General features: G+C 38.2%; 1 protein-coding gene across 1 annotated transcript; it reads right to left on the reverse strand.

Moving 5' to 3' along the window:
• Positions 1-640: 640 nt before the first annotated feature.
• anxa5a (annexin A5a) lies at positions 641-18,032 on the reverse strand. Its single transcript, XM_031866976.1, has 12 exons — positions 18,008-18,032; positions 15,578-15,662; positions 13,766-13,860; positions 11,599-11,712; positions 10,014-10,104; positions 9,272-9,351; positions 8,899-8,949; positions 7,052-7,145; positions 5,080-5,175; positions 4,657-4,715; positions 3,260-3,382; positions 641-1,074 (listed from the first exon to the last, which is right to left on the reverse strand). The coding sequence occupies exons 1-12, from the start codon at positions 18,008-18,010 to the stop codon at positions 1,015-1,017; spliced, it is 951 nt and encodes a 316-aa protein (XP_031722836.1). The 5' UTR covers positions 18,011-18,032; the 3' UTR covers positions 641-1,014.
• Positions 18,033-18,327: the final 295 nt, after the last annotated feature.

The raw sequence follows: 18,327 nt of genomic DNA on the forward strand, positions 1-18,327 counted from the left end.
GCAGAAAGACACGGAAGCTATAGATGTCTTCATATGAGTCAACAAATGTCTAATAGTGTCCCATTACTTATTGATCACTGACAGGCGCATGGTAATTGAAGTCGGGATCAGCTGTTCATTTGTAATTAATGAGAGCAGGAGAGCTGTCGACATGTAGGCTTTAATAATTCAGCAGCGGGTGATGTTTTTTCTATGTTGCATTTCAATACATGTGAGCACGACAGACAACTGCTAACATAACAACAGAGCCACGGCAAACACAAATGAAGTGTTTAAAAAATAACCAAAAGCGTAATTAATTCAAACATCGCCACCATTGTTGTCTACAATAAAATAAAAACGGCACCTTCACTCACTATTGAGCTGTTTAAATAACGTCTAATAGGAAACAAATATTAAATATCTTTGAAGTCGATGCTGTTAATGTAGAGGTATATCAAAAGGACAGGTGAGTTATTCACACAAATTCAGTCAATAAAAAGCAAAAGTCAGAAAGAATCAACAACTCCAGATCAATAAGCTCATCTCACACGCATGTAGCAGCATGGTCAGTGTTGCCAGATTGGGCTGGTTTCCGCCCAATTTGGCAACTTTTAAATAACTTGAAAACTTGAGAAATAGCATTGAGCTGGTGGATGAAATATGGATTTTGTATTCAATTATCGTAAGAGATAATGAAGGATGTACTTACCCTGACGTCATCATCATTTAAATTATGGCAGTTTGTGTTTTTGTTTTTTAAACTGCACTCTTTGTGGGTTGCGATAGACTTCTTATCCAACATTTTACCTTTGGTTATTTGATGCAGATATGAAGCTTTGTATGCTTATCCTTGTTTCCCATTGCACATGTATGTAATGCTGGCGGGGCTCATGATTCGGGCTGCATGGTTTCTACTGAACAGGGCAGATTATAAACTGTGATTGGCCTGGAAACTGTCAATCCGATCTGGCAACACTGAGCATGATGATGATGACTCATCATTCAGGCTGCAAAACACATCATAAAACAGCATTAATCATTCCCACCACAGAGGTAGAGTAAAGCCTTCTGGTAGTCTCCAGTTGTGTCCTCCTGCAAAAAACAACAGACGCAGAGTTATTTTATCCATCTTATAAAACTCAGAAGGTTTCTCTTCACTCGCTAAATAAACTCTGGATCGATTATCAGAACCTATTTTGAGCTTTAAGGCACTTAAGTTATTTTCCATTGTAGATATGTTCTAATTTCAAAATGCTCTATTGGTATTTTTTCCAATGAATGTCACACTGTCTCGTTTTGTGCATGTGGGCGGTTGTAGCTCGGCTGGTTGGATTGCCCCCCCCCCCCCCCCCCCAAAAGTGTCCTTGAGCAAGGCACCGAACCTCAAACTGCTCTGCATTGTCTTTGTTGCTTTTGTCTGCCAAATGATTGTCATGTGATGTTGTCACGAATCTCCACACCCTCACCCTTCAGTCGATCACATGTCCTCAGCCTCTATTAGCAGGCTCACCAAATGCTACCAAACTTTTGCTAACTAGCTCACGCTAGCGAGATCCACATAATTGTATAAAATAGCGTGAAGTAAGTATTCTGGATTTGTCGACTACCTGCTACAGTAAATACATGCGGTGCAGAGACAAGCTCAACAAGGCTGTGAAACCATGCTTTGTGGTTGTGAGCTGAGATTTTTTTACTTTACTTTATTACTAACTCTATCTATTAATTTATCTATCAGTAACAATGTGCATTAATCAACATTATTCATGAATTCCTCCCAATAGTGGGTTTTCATCTGCAGCCCCTTGATATCAAAGTCTTAACTTAACTGTTAATAATAGCATCTTGTACAGAATTGTAATTCAAAAACATCGCAGTGAATCAAACTCTAATGCACACGATGTCAGCAAAATGTTAAAAAAACAGATAATTTAAAAATGGTTACCGCCGCTGGAGGGAGAATAGATACCGTGTTAAAACAGTGTGTAGATTATTTTAAATAAGGTGCTGCAGGGATGACATCTTTTCCCCAGAAGCTAGCATCACACTGGTTCCCTTGATTTCACAGCCAATGGGATTTTATCCAATGGATTTGAGATTATTGCAGAAAATAATCTCTGAGGCAAACAAATGTTTATGATACTAATATGTTTTGTTTAGTTTTGATTTAGATGTAACTGCTACGCAGGCACTGCAGCCATTTCACCACTAGACAGAAGTTCATTTTCGCTAAATGGGAGTTAGCAAACACTAGCTGTCAGATGTCCTCAGTCAAGGCTCTGAATTTCACGATGTGAACAGTTTTTCCCACTCGGTAGCTGGTAATTTTGATGTGAATAATATGAAATTAAGCATATGAATAAAAACACGAGTTGTTTCTTTCTCTTAGCTGTAACAGAATGTAGCTGGCAGTTGTTAAGTGTGCTAATTAGCCTGAAGGGTTTGATTGGTTGAAGGCTGAGGAGGCAGGAAGCAGTGAAAACAATAGACTGTTTTCAAAGCAGACCTCTTTTCAGTAGCAGCATCAACAATCCAGCCCATCAATCTGTAATAAATCTGGATTCAATTCCCATGAATGACAGACTTTTGGCAGGTGAAACTAATGACATTAACTATGGCTCTGGCTCATTTCAAAGAGCCAGTAAGCCATGGCATGTAAACCATTATGGCCATGGAAATATATAAATACCTGTAAATTGAGTGCAGCCATAATTAATGTTATTAGTTACACTTGTGGCTGACAGGTCAAAATATCAGCTACATGAACATGAAAAGTTAAAAAAACTGATGTGAAATGGCTTCACAGGGAAAAATAGCACTTCCAAAGCCATTGTTGCATTAATAATTGCTATAATAAAATACAAAAATAACTATTCATCTATTCAATATTGGCCTTTTCTACAGGAGGATGTCAACATCTCTTCACTGCAGGAACATCTGGCCCCCCGGAGAATAGACTAATTCACTTCGGCTTGTGTGAAAAGCAGAGAAGCATCATCTCGTGTCCGTCTCGTCACGCTGAACAAGGCATTTAAAGTAAATCACTAATCTCTACTCCATCACTGCGCTGACACGATAGTGTATTAGCAGCATAACCGTAGTACACCCAGCTGGTGTTTTAAAGCATGCAGAGGAATAGATGAGTTTAGAGCATCAGGGGGGAAACTGTGATGAGAATTACAGCAAATTTATTTTCTTCAGAAGGATTGGATTATTTAGTGCATGTCATTAAAGAAACAGACAGACTGAAAAGGTTTTTAATAACTCTGTGTTTGAGTACCTGGATCGTGTCGTACAGAGACGCTTCATAAGTCTTTTTGAAGCTGGCTCTGATGTCCAACATGTCCACCTCGCTCCTCGACACCATTATCCTCATTAGGGTGCTGTCATCGGTTCCAGCACGCTAAACACAACAACAAACCAAATTTAGCAGCTGCAGTTGATAGTGTAGAAAACAACATCTCCAACCAGCTCTTTAGTGGAAGAAAATGTAAAACACCTCTCTTTTTACTAGTTTCAGATGCTGCATTTTAAACTGCAAAGCTGCTGCATAACTGCAAAAATCATGTATGTATTTCTGCAAATCGTTTTCAAATGCATGCTGTACAAATTTAGATTTGAAAATCAATTAGCACGCTTTAAATCCTGCTTTAAATATGTAGAGTGATTCATCACAACTTGTGCTTGATCATTTTCTTGCCGAGTGTTATTTGAGAAACTTGATTCCATTAACAGGTCGATTTGATTACCTTCGGACAGAGTCAGGTTAGCTGCTTCCCCGTTTTCAGCTTTATGCTAAGCTAACTGGCTGCTGGCTGTAGCTTTATCTTTACCATACAATTAAGAGAGTGGTACCAATCTTTTCCAGTCTGTTGAACTATTCATTTAAACTGCATTACCACACTAATTAATGCAGACTTGACAAGCGTTGCAACTGATTATGTCTCAAATACGTTTTAAGAGTCTGCCAATTGATTTTCATAATGTATGAATTAATTGAATCCAGTCGGAAAAATACATCTAAAACACATTATGCAGTGATTGTATATACAGTGGGTACGGAAAGTATTCAGACCCCTTTAAATTTTTCACTCTTTCTTTCATTGCAGCCATTTGCTAAAATCAAAAAAGTTCATTTTATTTCTCATTAATGTACACTCAGCACCCCATCTTGACAGAAAAAAACAGAAATGTAGAAATTTTTGCAAATTTATTAAAAAAGAAAAACTGAAATATCACTGCTGCAATGAAACAAAGAGTGAAAAATTTAAAGGGGTCTGAATACTTTCCGTACCCACTGTAGATAGCTGTGATATAAAGTGTGTCTGATTTCTAAAACATGCACAACCACATTTGGTTCTTTAAACAGTTCAGACACAGGGGGAAACAGCTCATGTTAAAAAAAACACATCTGAATTCCAGCACATCTAAAGCTCACTAATTAACACTTTGTATCTAATGTGCTCAATTCAAGTGAAAAAAACCGACAAGTTGTGGTTTTAATGGAGAATATTTCTTGACTCTCTGACTTCCTCGAGGCTTGTTGAACTGCAAGGCACCAATTAAATTAAACACATTCTATTAGACAGTAATGAAAGTCTCATTTTGTGATACTGTAAAACACTCTTAAGCATTGGAGGTATGAAGAACATGATACTGTAAAGCACGGACACCTACCCTCATAGACTTATACAGGCCTTCAGCAAAAAACTGTGGGACACTCCGGGCACATTTCACTGAGGAGACAAAAAGCCAATAATGTCAAGGTTTAATTTCTTTCATTTTAATCTGACATGGTATTGGCATTGATTTCTACTGCTGACGTTTTATCTTTTGCTGTATTTCATTCTCACGCGTGACTTGCACGGCTCCCTAAATTAATAGCAAATAAAACAGAATAGAAAAAAAAAAGATGAATGAAATTATAATGAAATGAAATGAAACATGCTGTTCATCCTGATGGTTAAACTCCATGTGGAGAGAAGGGCTGGCAGCAGAAGCACTGTTGATGTGGACACCACTAACAGGGGGGGAAAGCCCCATTCTTTGCCTCCTTTTGTTTGGGATCACTCAAGTGTCATTCTGATAAATCACACTTACCAACAGCCAACAGGAGGTTCTCCAAATTCCCAGTGGTCTCTCCTTCAATGCTGTCCTCTATTTCAGAGCCAGAGAGCTTCTTGTAGGCATTAAACGCTGCAGAGAACAAAACAATAACAGCGACATTTAAATGTAAAATAAACCCTATACGCATTTAAAAGTCCAAAGGACCAGTTTGACTTGACATTATGTGAACAGGACATTTTGACAGATTTATTGCATTGAATTTTGCATTTATTGATCTATAGTATTGTAATTAATCCACTTTATTAGGCACAACATTATCACCCAAAATGACTGATAACACTTAATGATGGACACTTCAATAGCTCAAGTGCAAATGTTACCAAAATGAATTGACGGGGGATTTTGAAAACTGCCGTAGTCGTTTGGACATTACTGCCACAACTTGATCAAGACGACTTGGATACGTGTGCGTCACACATAATATGAATGGATGAATAAAACATGTATGTGAGGCTTATTTAAGTGGTCTACTGGCGCCTGAAACAATCCATTCCACTATATATTAAACAAGCGCTATTGAGTGAATATTCAGAGATAGCCCATTAGAGTCAACCACCTTGAGATGACGAGGTCATGTTTGAGCGAATGCTAAAGAGAGACGGCTCTCACCACAACCTACGCTAATGCATTCCCGACCAACGCATCCTCATACAACAGCTCGTATGGTCTGGAGAGTAATTAGTGTTCTCTCCAGGCAGAAATATCATGATGTGGTTATACTGTGGTAAAATATCTTAAGTAAGAAGAGGTCAGGTTGGAGGATTGGGTCCACAAAATATGTGACGGTCGCATCACAGTCAAATTAAGAGAATAAGATACAATAGAATAAGTATGAGATGTTTAATTCTCTGTATTTGTATCTATTTAAAGATGGGGTTGGTAATCTGGAGAAACCAGCAAGAATACACAAGATTTTATAAATCATACAACTGAAAAACTCTTTTCCAATGAAGGTAAGGTGCAGCACCAGCTCCAAAAGTCACTAAATCTTGCAAGAAAGGTTCCAAGTCTGCAACTCTGACAGCTCGTCTCTTCAGGCCTCCCTCCGAAGCCACTCGCCTAAAGCTATTATGAACGTACGCAACGAACATGGCTGTTGTTAGTACCCACAAGCTAGCAGCTTGTGGAAGACTCTGGCGATGCGCAATGACCACTGATGTCTGATTTTTGTCAAAGCATTAGATTCATTGATTTCTTTTGAGATGTACAGAGATTTTCAACCCTAGCTTTGATTACAGTACTACATTCTATTATTTTGTTCTTCCCACGTAAAACACTTTGTAACGTCTGTTTTGAAAGAAACCATATGAAATAAGTTTATCATTATGGTTCCAGTTGCATAAACTCAATGTTGTTCCAGTGGTCGCTCATTGCTGCTGTTTCTTGCTGCTCGAGTCCACCCACTTTAAGTTTCCAGTGAGTGGTGCCACTGACTCACTAACCAGCTTGAACAAGTCTCACCAATTTTCTCTCTGACGTCTGTTTGTTGCAGCGAGACATTTTTGGACTGCTGCCGGCGGGCTTGTGGTTGTTGTTGATCACACCAATAAACCCTGCAAACTCTTTTTTTTTTTGTCAAGCTCTCACCTTGTGTGTCTGAGTTTTGTGTTGTTCACTTGGGACAAATTGGCCTCTCCTTCTTTATTCTTTGTGTGAAAATAACAATTGAAATGCCAGGATGTACTCTTCTCCCTGAGACGTTTTTGTCACTGATGCATTTGTCAGAATAAGTCACTCATACTGCTCATTCTAACATTTATTGAAACAGTAACTAACCCCTATAAATGCTGTCTGAATTATTTATGCAAAAGAATAAAGAATAGCACGAGAGGAGGCTGATGGTATGTTGTTGTTTGCAACTTTTGATCTGGCCCTCTTCAGCAGTTGACTAACTAATCACACATCTGCACATAACCTTTAAGCAGCCTGGCACAAACCAGCTCACCTTTTCTGAGATGCTCTGCGCTTCTGTTGCCAAGAATTGTGATGAATTTTTCCTCATCTGTGCCAAACTTGCCCTCACCAGCAGCGTACAAGTCCTGTAATGGCAGACACACACTTGTACGTGCAAACTTGCACGTCACAGCCAACCTTGGGTAGAGGTGATTTATTTGAACACAGGAAGAGCACAAATGAAAGCACTGACGCAGGACCTTGTGTTGCGCCAAAACAACTCGGAAACGTTTTGTTTTTCTCAATTTGTCTTTGTTATGAGAGACAAATTCTGGATGTCAGGTCCTTTCACCTGCAGATCTGTGGAAGTTTGGAATGTGTTGTTCAGATGATGAAGTTTTAATTTGTGCAAATTGAGAAATAGCAATTAATTCATACAAATAATTAGATTAGGAACAATTGTGTACTTCTACTTATGTGATGACCAGTGGAATGTAAGTACATTTGCTTCCATTTTATGCTACCTAATATTTTTTTCTCCTCTGCAGTTCAGAGAGAAAATATTTATTGGACACTTAGTTACTTGGGTTTGAGATTTAAAAAAATAACATGCTTATTTGATATGATGCAGTACTATACTACTAATCTAAGGTACAATGTATCTAAAATTGTCTCCATTAAATGTTCTTACGTGTATTTGTTGGTGAAAAAAACTTAACAATAAAATATCAATAATAATGTGAAAGGAGCCATTCTGCATGAGTACTTTTACTTTTGATCTTTTAAGTACATTTTGCTGATGATACTTCTGTACTTTTACTTATGTAACATTTTTAATTCAGGACGTTGACTTGTAATGGGAGTATTTTTCAGACTGTGGTATTTCTACCGTAACTGAAGTAAAGGATTGGAGTACTTCTTCCATCTTTGTGGTGCTGTCATGAGTCAAGCAGTACTGGTGTCTTGATAATTAGTTTTACATTCAGATACATGTACCTTAATGTTTCCCATTATTAGAACCCTATTCACAGCTCAATATCAATGAACCATAATGGTCAAATAGGAAACAAGATGCTCCATTCCCGGAGGTTGACATGCTTTAATGAATTTATCCTATTGACTATTCATCTGAGCTGTCTTGGCTTTCAGCTGCACTTCGGAGAGCAGCCTCACAAATATGATCCCACCCTCAACATGGTGACATTTAAAAGAAGACAGTAAAATTACAGTAAGTTGATCTGCAGCTTAAAGGTTGTGTACTGTACAAGGTTGCACAGGATCTTTTTTGAAGCTATATGTATGTTGCATTTTATAATCACTGAACTCTTACCACATTCATTCAAAGACAATGAATGTTGTAAACAATGAAAGTACAGCAGCTTCAAAAGGTCTCACGGTAGCATTTTCCTTTTTTTTAAAATGGAGCCACCAGACTGGGAGGGTTATGTGCTGGTAGTAATACCACAGTGTAGAAATACTTTGTTGTTTACTTAAGTAGAAGTAACATAAAAAGTACTCATTGTGCACAATGGCCCATTTCAGAATAATGTTTATTATATTATTGGATTATTGATGCTTTAATGTGTTCGTTACTTTAATGTTGAAGCTTATTTTACCTACTTAATTTAACCTATAATAATACATCATATTTTATTCGTCAACACAGTATATTTTGTATTGTTAATCAGGATCGTTAAATTAAGTAGTTACTAAAGTAATCAAGTCAATGTAGTGGAGTAAAAAGCACAACATTTGCCTCTGAGTAGAAGTATAAAGTACCAGAAATTGGAATTACTCAAGTTAAGTACCTTAAAGTAAGTAAGTAAATGAACTTTTTTTCTTAGTTACTCTGGGTTTTGTTTTTATTACCCATGTTCTTCTCGTGTTCTTGTTCCTCACCTTAGCGTCTTTCTCTATCTTCTCCTCGTCTACTCCCACCTCCCTGCTCCCCTTCACAGCCGGACGAATGACAAACCAAACGGAGAGACAGACACACAGGTGGACAAACGCAGGGAAACATCAGGTCAGTGTGAACTGAAAGACAATGAGCTCAGAGCTTCTCTCAACTGAGGGAATCCCTGAAGATGACATTATCTGCTAAATTACCCAGAACCAAGAAGATTACATTTCTGTCTCTAAACTGAAACACAATTGAGAAATCAACTGCTGCTAAACCAAAACCTCTCGTGACTGTGTAATGACACCACCAGAGGCTCTCACTATCAGGAAACATTACTAAAACATGAGTCTCTCCAGCAGCCGCTCTCTGTACCTGCAGGAGGATCACCAGCAGTTTCTGATAGTGACCTGAGGTGTCGTCGCAGATATCTTTCTCCAGCTTTCCGTTGAATTCTGGAGGAAAGAGGAGAAGAGGGGCAGAAGATTGCTTACACTTCCCGTCCACAACAGTCACTAATGGTTGCAATCGACCCTAGTGGGCCGTCCTCCGTTCTGCAGGAGCTTCTGCGGCAGCACAGATCTGATTAGTCGGCCTACGGACAGAGTGGCCTTCTCTTTTATCCGGATCAAATAAACCGGCCTCTTGGCCTCCGGCCCTTGTTGCCACATACAATTTTGCATTGTGGTTTGTTGTAATTTGAAGCTGGTATGTTAAGAGACATTCTTGCTGCGACATATTTGAGTGGAACAGGTGTTAATATAAGTACAGTATATTAATTGCCCCAAAGACAGAACTCCTCCATGTAACAGTGGGAAACCATATGCTGTAAACAGGCTTTGTGCACAAAAAGTCCTCTATTATTTTTTCTCACTGGAGTAAATACTATAGATACTAGAAATCTATAAGTAAGTAAGTAATAAAAACAACGTGTCAAGCTTTTCTACAAGCAACAGTTCAGATAGTTTTTTAATCCCATAAAACAGAATAAATTATTTTTAACATTTCACCCTCTCATAAATAAAACACAGAAAAACATCAGTCTAACTAACATTCACGGCCGACATGTTTATCTGTTTTTGGCTCTCTCACTCTCTTTCACAGCTGAGTGACTCACCTTTCTTGTACACTTTGATGATATCTTTAATCTGTTCGCCGGTCCTGGAGGCCAGGATCTCAATCAGCACGTCATCCTCAGTCCCGGCGCCCTGGGAACCAAACACAATAAGAGACAAATTTGTGCGGCAGCATTTTCTCAGAGCAATATTTAGTTTTATTATCCCGTCTTATGTTTGTTAAAGAGCAATATTAGTGATTAAAACAAACTTTGAAGAAAAACTTCATAATTTGTCAGCACAACACACTAAAGAAGTATGCAATTAGAGAATGAATACGCTCGGTTGAAAGACTTAAAGACAATTCTCCTCTCTTTGCTGCAATTAACCTCCCACGAGAAAAAAGTCTGACACGCCAAACAAATGGAGCAGGTGTGATGGGAATGTCAAGGTCAAGTCCTAAATGCTTTGCCTTCACTTTGATTGAACATTTCATTTGTGCTGGTAATACAAAAAGTAAATGCAATGAAAGAATAATGAGAACAAAAAATAAATATTTCCATTTGTAACTTATAAGAGGATCCAGGAGTTTGCTGAATATATTGTCCTTCCTTCAGACCTTATGGGCCTTCAGCATGGCATAAAAAGCAGCAGTTGGTAAGTATGTGATGCCTCAAAGAAATAAGATCTGAAACATTAATCGTTTATATAACTATTAAATAAATTGGGTAATATATCTAGCCTACAGCACCAATAAATTTGTGTGCTCAGATGTAATGCGTCTACATGAGTGTGACATGTCATCCATTTGAGCCACATTAACGAAGCAGTAGATAGAAGAGACATCTAATACACAACACTGTTCTGTCACAACCTGCACTGTGGAGACAAAACACGTGATGAGAGGCAGTCGCAAAGATAATAAGGCCATATTGCATGATGACATTTAAAGCAGAAACACTGAGAACATTATACCACATGGAAGGTGATTTTCATTATTGAGCACAAAGTGCTGCTTGCGTCCTTGGCTCACATGGTGCTATGCTTCCAGCAGGTTGTTTTTTATGGAAGCGCATTGCTGCCTCTGAAATGTGGTGAATTGAAGTAAAAAGTATCAGAAAAAGGAAATACTAAAAAGGACCTCAATTGTACTTGAGTACAGCACTTGAGTAAATGTATTTAGTTACATTCCATCTCTGGGTAATTCTAAATATCAAGTTATCAGCCATTTTAAATGCAATGTAACGTACTGTAGTTTTACCATAAACGGCTACAAACCATTTAGACATCTTTTAAATGGCAAAACAACATGAAGCAGTCTTTTCTGCTGGCAGGCATTTGAACATTTCAAGATTGCAGTTGAAACTGAGAAAGTCAATAATGGCTGAGATCCATCTACGTGGCAGTGCACTGGTATTATGCATGCTGGTTTATTGGCAAGGCATTAATGGAAGGGAGCCTTCAGCACTGTTTTCCTGCTATGACAAGCTGAAGTGAGAGCCATTAAACAAGTCTATCGCTCAGATGACTGTTGGAACATCTGTGCACAAATACCTGAATAAACCGCATCGTCTGAGGGTTTCAACTCATTTGCATGTAAGACCTGCAATTAAGTGGAGCATCTGAGGAAACATGTCCATTAGTTACCTTGAGAGCTTTGTGCAGTTGGGAAGCGTCATACGAGGTGGGCGGGGTCATCAACGCCACAATCAGATTCTCAAACAGCCCACCGAGCTCGGATTTCAGCGCGCTGACCAGGTCCTGGATGTGGGGAAGAGAGGATTAATGATAGAGCAAGGAAAAACATTTTTGATTGTGTTTGTATTGAACTTAATGTTGCATAACGTAAATGCTGTAAAACATTAAAGAAACAGAACAAATGAGCTGTGTGGTGCTTTTAGCTCCACTCATAGAAATAGTCAATTTAAAATGCGTGAAAAATATTGGATACCAGCAAAGTAGGAATATCATAACAGCATAGTGACAGGAAACATGGACACTTTAGGGCTCCCAGAAATGTAGATTTATGTAAATTATTACAAATAAGCTTGAACATATAAAGAGAGCATTCCCTGTGTCAAGGAGATGAAGTGACATGTCACTGCATTGGCCACATTTTCAGAGAAATGAGGATGATCACGAGAAATGTACCCGCAGAAAAAAAAAACATACTATGTATAAATATATATATATATATATATACACAGTATATAGTTCCTTAAACTACCAGCTAATCAAGCAGCACATATTCTCAGATGACTTTATTGATTTCTGTATGCAATAAATGACATATTCTGGTGCTGCTGGGAGTATGACCCCAGTAGAGTCTGTGAAAAGAGTAAAAGCATCTGTGTGTGTGTGTGTGTCTGTACACACAAAACACCCAAGGGATCCTAGGATCTACTGTGCTTGGCCGGTTCAATATATACGGTCAAACACTCATCTCTTTAATAGCTCAACATGTGAGCCCTCTAACAGAAGATCTTTATTTTTCTAGATTACATAATTCATCTCACTTTGCACATAAAAACTGGATTTTAAATCAAATTCCCATAAAAGGTTTGTGAAAGTAGCAGAAATGACACACTCTAATAGTAAAATGTAGCAGAGAAATAAGACATATCTGACTGTTAAAATATCATTTTCAATATCATAAACATTTTTCTCTTTAATTTTTGCAACCAGTTCTCATTTCAGACGAGCAGTTTATTGTCTCTTGCAATCACCACATTTTATAGCATGTAATAGAAGAGCCTCTGGAAAGCAAATTTGATAAAACACTGCAATATTCAGAGAAACACCAGGAGCTATACTTTGTGATTCTTTTGATGTACCTTTTTACCTCAAGGTGGCTCATCTATTTAAACTTCAGGGTGCACTTACATTTGCTTTTCTATAACCTCCACAGAAATCAAATTAACCTGCTGCTTTCAATCCACAGGTGGTCATAAAAGAACTTCACAGTAAGAGAAGGAGAGCGTTAAAAATGCCCGGCTCTGTATACTGCACTCTGGTCCACAGAGACTGTGAGAAATTGGTCTTCCCGCTTCCTCTTTTATGAATGTTTCCCTGTGCGACTGTTGACTTCTAATAGACAGTGTCAACTCTTGCTCTTTGATTCTTAATGAAAGAAAAACTTGATGACTGAATGACTTTTAAACCTTAGTGAAGCCGAGGCCACCGGTGGTGGAGAAAGTCAGATCGGTGGCCGTGAGCTAACCAGTGGGACACCCTCACATGCACGAATATGCACTAAAAGAATGCGCGACCAGCCCGGCTACGTCAACAAAGCAAGGAGAAGCTTGGATTACATCTTCATTCAGGTGGATATCACGCCACGATATCTTTACACAGCAAATAGTTGTTTATTGCCATTTTAATGCTATGAATCCCATATATTGCACCCTTATTAAGTAAACGCAGCAATGCAACAATGCAGGATGTTCTACATTACAAGCAAAAGTCCTTTATAAGTAGAAGAACAGAAGGAATAGAAGCAAAATAAAAACAAAAGGGCTCCTGTGACTCGCATTGAGAGACAGACAGAAACATTGTTTTGGTCTTTTGACGGTTTGTGTTGACAATAATATAAATATAGATTACTGCCAAGCCTCAGTCTTTAAGGAAAAACAATAATAAGGGGATGGTAGAAAGACAGATAAACTCGAGTAAGCGCACTTTAGCAGATTTCTCTGTGAACGTTGGCGAATGAGGAGGAGGACACAGTGAGACACTGACATGTCCCCTAACCATTCATCGGTGTGACTGCCGGTCGTCATCAGCTCTCTGTTTCGTTCCCAGCGGCTCAGCTTACCTTTCCGTAGGTTTTTTTGTACGCTGCCTTAATTTGCTGGCGTTGATCGTTGCTCCGTGCTGACAGAAGCATGAGGATTGTATCTTCATGCGTACCTGCACCAGAAGTCAAACGAGCATTATGTAACATGTAAAATACTCTGTGAGCTTCAAACAATCACATGCAGCTAAATTATTCTTCTTTTTGCAAAAGGCTAATAAAGCATTATTCTATTTGCACCCATCATCTAAAAGAAAACCTTATTGAGAATAATTGACAGCTTGCAATATACTCCTATATTAACAATTAATAGCTCCTGAAAGTCACCAGCACCTCAGACAAAACGGCTCCGATAGAAAAACAGGCTGTAGGGCAGCACATGTTAATTCCTCTGAGGGATCAAAGTGTTGAATTAGTTCAAGGTAATTATGGCTCGAAGCCCAGCTGATATGTAATGACGGCTCTGACTATAAATAGATGTTGGGTCACCATTGTTCTCCTCACTTTTCCTTTTTGTAAATTCTGCATAATTGCTCTTGTTGTGAAAGGACTAAACTGACATGAAGCAAGAACAGAAGATAAAAGATTGTCAGTAAGGTTATATTTAGCAGGAGAAGCAGCGGTTTTAATGGTCACATGTAAACCTGCAGTACACCTTTAAATTGCTGGTTGTCATCGGGTCCATTGATTTACACTAATGAGCGCAGAGCTGCATTTTCATTACATTTTCTCATTTTGCATCTCTCCAATTAAAATTGAGAGAGGAAAATGGTGTCAAAAGTCAGACTATTAAAACTTTATCTAAATTAATCTTAACAGCCATCAAACAAAGACATAAATTATGTGACATATCCTGTAAATTATTCATCTCTTACAAATGGCCTCTAGGTTAACAGATTTCTGACATTTAGTTTTGTTGGTTTGTGCTCTTTGTCTGCCGTCTACTTTTCCTTTAAGCAACGCATGTACACTAAAATGTAGAATGTTGACGATTTGATAGCCTTAGTACGGTAAATACAAATAAACTGCTGTTGTGGTTGTTGACTAATCTTACCAGTGAACCCTCAAGCATGACTTTTAGTATTATTGAAGTGTTTTACAGAAAACATGATAGAGTGGTGACCAAAATACATTCATTTTCACTTAGAAAAATATTTTTTTCTTTGTTTAGTATCACCTGTATGTTGCCTGTGTTATAACTTTATCACTACGCCTATACACAAATATTTCAAACCATTATAACCAGCAGTCCACCGTCTGCTTCTGCCATCATATCATAACTGAATATAAATTAAATAAATTATTTTCTGTGTCTCTATGTTTGGCGGTCCAGTAAGCGCTCATTACCGTGGTGTTTTTGCAGAGCACTTTGTGGAACTGTGTTAAAGCTCTGACATGTCTTTGTATTTTTGCTATAAAGTGTAAATGTAAAACTTGGGGACACTCGGTTTCTCTTCCAATTAGACCGAACACACTGGAGAGAGTGAAATAATTTCCCATGCACCAGAGGATGGCACTAATTGTTAAGAACAGCTTTCCGGACAGCTGTGTCATTATTATTATTGAACTGGAGCAGAGCAGGCATTAAATTGCACTGTAGAAATATTATCATACTTTTTTTTAAAAACGACTGTATCTATATATACTAATGACATATAGACATGACACAACTGTCATTCGTGGGTATGTGCAAATAAACCTGCTGCAGCTATGACACTCCAAACTGAAAGAAACTGTAGATATGCTCATCTTTCCTATATGAGATATCACATAACATGTTGAGTGTGAGTGGGAAAAGTAAACAGCAGTAGGACAAGGTTAATAAAAACTCACCGATTCCTTTCATGGCTTTATGGAGAATTTCAGCATCGTGTTGGTCGTTGAAGTTGACGAAAGGTCTCACGCTGCCTCTGTACTCCTGTGGGAAGAGAGCAAAACAAACAAATACATTTTTAAGTCATGTAGCGGTGAAGTTGCAGATTGCAACCAACTGAACCGTGTGCCAATCGTGTGGGACAACTGCGGTGGCTGACATGAAAACGCAAATGGCTTTCTCTAGAGCCAGTGTTTGGTTTGTCCATTCTGGGCTACTGTAGAAACATGGCGGCCATTGACCTATTCATGTAGATAGAAACAGCCCATTCTAGGGTAACAATAAACACAACAATTCTCTTTTTAGATAATTATACATTAAAGAAAATACTGGTATTAATATTGCATTACATTTCTGTCAATGGATCTCACTAAATGGACCTGGAAAGGAAATAAAAAAGAATAATTTATCAAATAATAGGCAAAGTGGGTTGCTGTGCCTTTAAGAGATGCTAAAATAAAATGAAGAAGAAGAAGATTTAAGTGCTCTCCAATGGTATAAGTTTCAAGTGCTTCCCTGCCCTCATAAAAATAAAACCATGGGCATAAATAATTTTTAAAAAGATCACTGCACATGACATAAAAATATTTCTACAGGCCATCAAAACCCACCTGGGTTTGAACGTCTTCTCTCCAAACTCTGCGGGTATGTACTTTAGGTATAACCTAAATCAAGTCTGGCTGCTGCTGCTTTGTGTTACGCAGGTAGTTTTAAAAAATGCGTCTCACTCTCTGCTCTCCAGGGAAAATGTAATTTGAAGAAAAGCCAATAAAATATCTGCCTCAGCTGCAGCCTCATAACAAACTCTGAGCAGGTGGTAGAAGTGGAGGAATATTGTGTCCTCCTCTCAGTAAAGGTTTCTGTTTTATTATCTCTTTTATTAGTTTTCAAGAGAACAACCTCTTCTTGCAACATGACGATGTTTATCTTGAAGTGCCACTCTAATACGTCACTGTCACAGCTTTGGCCTGCATGCATCATGAAACAAAGCACAATACGACACAATACACCCTATTTTGTGAGAGTAAAATTAGTCATGAGCTATTTAAACTCACATTTCTTTACTGGGATGACTCATCCCTTATTGCTCAGTAAATGTTCTTTTATTACAGCATTTAGTATTCATCCTCTACAAATACATCAGTGTTAGAACTGTCAAGCTGTCATGATATCATTGTGGTAATGTTAAGCAGAAATACATCCACAACTATTGGATGAATTGTCATGAAACGTGAGACACACACATGTTAAGGTCCCCAGAGGATGAATCCCAATTGCTTTTAATCTAGCGCCACCAGCAGGTCATAGGTTTGAAGGATGAGACACATCAACAACTATTGGATGGATTGCCATGAAATTTGGTAAAGATATTCAAGGTCCCCAGAGGATTGATCATCCTGACTTTGATGATCGTGTGGCCGTTCATCTAGCGCCATCATCAAGTGAAACTTTCACTACACGCTGTGCTTAAGTAGAGACTCACAAAGAAACTAGCATGGCTCTAAAGTCGCTAATATTTGCTCAACAATGGTACTTTTCAAATTTCCCAAAAATGGATCATTTTGGAGATACAAGCTTTTTCAATAACATAGAAATAGTCAAAACCCTATGTAGTTTTTTAGCAATGGTTAAATAACAGTCAATGCTATGTTGTAGGAACTATTCAAACACCATCAGGGAACATTGTCTCCCATCTGTCCTTTGATGAAATTCAAACCCGGTGGGGACACAATAGACACACGTACCTGCAGTTTCCATGCACATGATAATACAATATGATACAAATTAGACCACCGTCATCAGTTCTTCATTACCTCTTATTCTACTCATGCACATAAGACAGTCTGAGATCTCTCAACAAGCTTGAGAGGGTTAAAACAAATCCAGGATATCAAATGAAGCTGCTCCTTTTCTTTTCTGCCAATGTGAGTATACTGCGTTTTGTGCAGCACTAATTTTTTATTAATGAGTGTATTGTCACAGAAAGTCCTGTGAGTGGATTAGGGATCATCTAGAAGTTTGAAGCATCTGTACGCATCAAGTCTCCACAGTGTAGGAGAGATGGGAAAAATGAGGATCCAGGGAAATTAAAATTTTCAGAAAATATAAAGCATCTAGAGTTGCAATCAGAGGCTGGTGCTGACAGTTATTTGTATTGTTTAAGACTGATCATGCAGTTCAGGTCTCAGTGTGGCTTGGAAAGGCGCTGACCTTTCAAGTGTCAAGACACACTCCACTGCACAACCAGTCCTGGTGCAGTAAACAGTTTTATTTCCAACTGTTTTGTGTAAAACAAAGTTGTTTCTTGTACATTCTCACGTATTTTACTTTATCATACTTTGACACTAATGAATTTTACAGAAAATGAAACAAAGAAAGGAAAAACTTACCATCGTTTTATGCTGATTGCAGACAACCGCTGTAAACTGAAAGAAATTGGAACAGATTCCAGATTAAATTGGCAGTGTAGTAAAGAGTGGTGACTACTGTACTTAACAACTAATTCAAGGTATTTGTACTTTACTTGAGTATTTCCCTTCAATGGAACTTTATACTTCTACTCCATTACACCTCAGAGGGAAATACTGTGCTTTTTACTGCACTACATTTGTCTGCAGCTTCAGTTAGTGACTTTTCAGATTTACATTTAATTTCATACCATGTATCTCCAAATTTAATGATTATGAATTTTAAATGTTTGTAATAAACT

Source organism: Anarrhichthys ocellatus, unplaced genomic scaffold (assembly GCF_004355925.1).
Source record: "Anarrhichthys ocellatus isolate YVR2014 unplaced genomic scaffold, GSC_Weel_1.0 scaffold37, whole genome shotgun sequence".
In the NCBI taxonomy this organism is placed as follows: Eukaryota; Metazoa; Chordata; class Actinopteri; order Perciformes; family Anarhichadidae; genus Anarrhichthys; species Anarrhichthys ocellatus.

Bases quoted from the DNA above. Each gene is read 5' to 3' on its own strand.
- anxa5a (XM_031866976.1), bottom strand. The intron at 4,716-5,079 runs GTAAGTGTGATT...TTGTCTCCTCAG, and splicing joins GAACCTCCTGTTGGCTGTTG to TGAAATGTGCCCGGAGTGTC. The intron at 3,383-4,656 runs GTAGGTGTCCGT...TGTTGTGTTTAG, and splicing joins GCCTGTATAAGTCTATGAGG to CGTGCTGGAACCGATGACAG.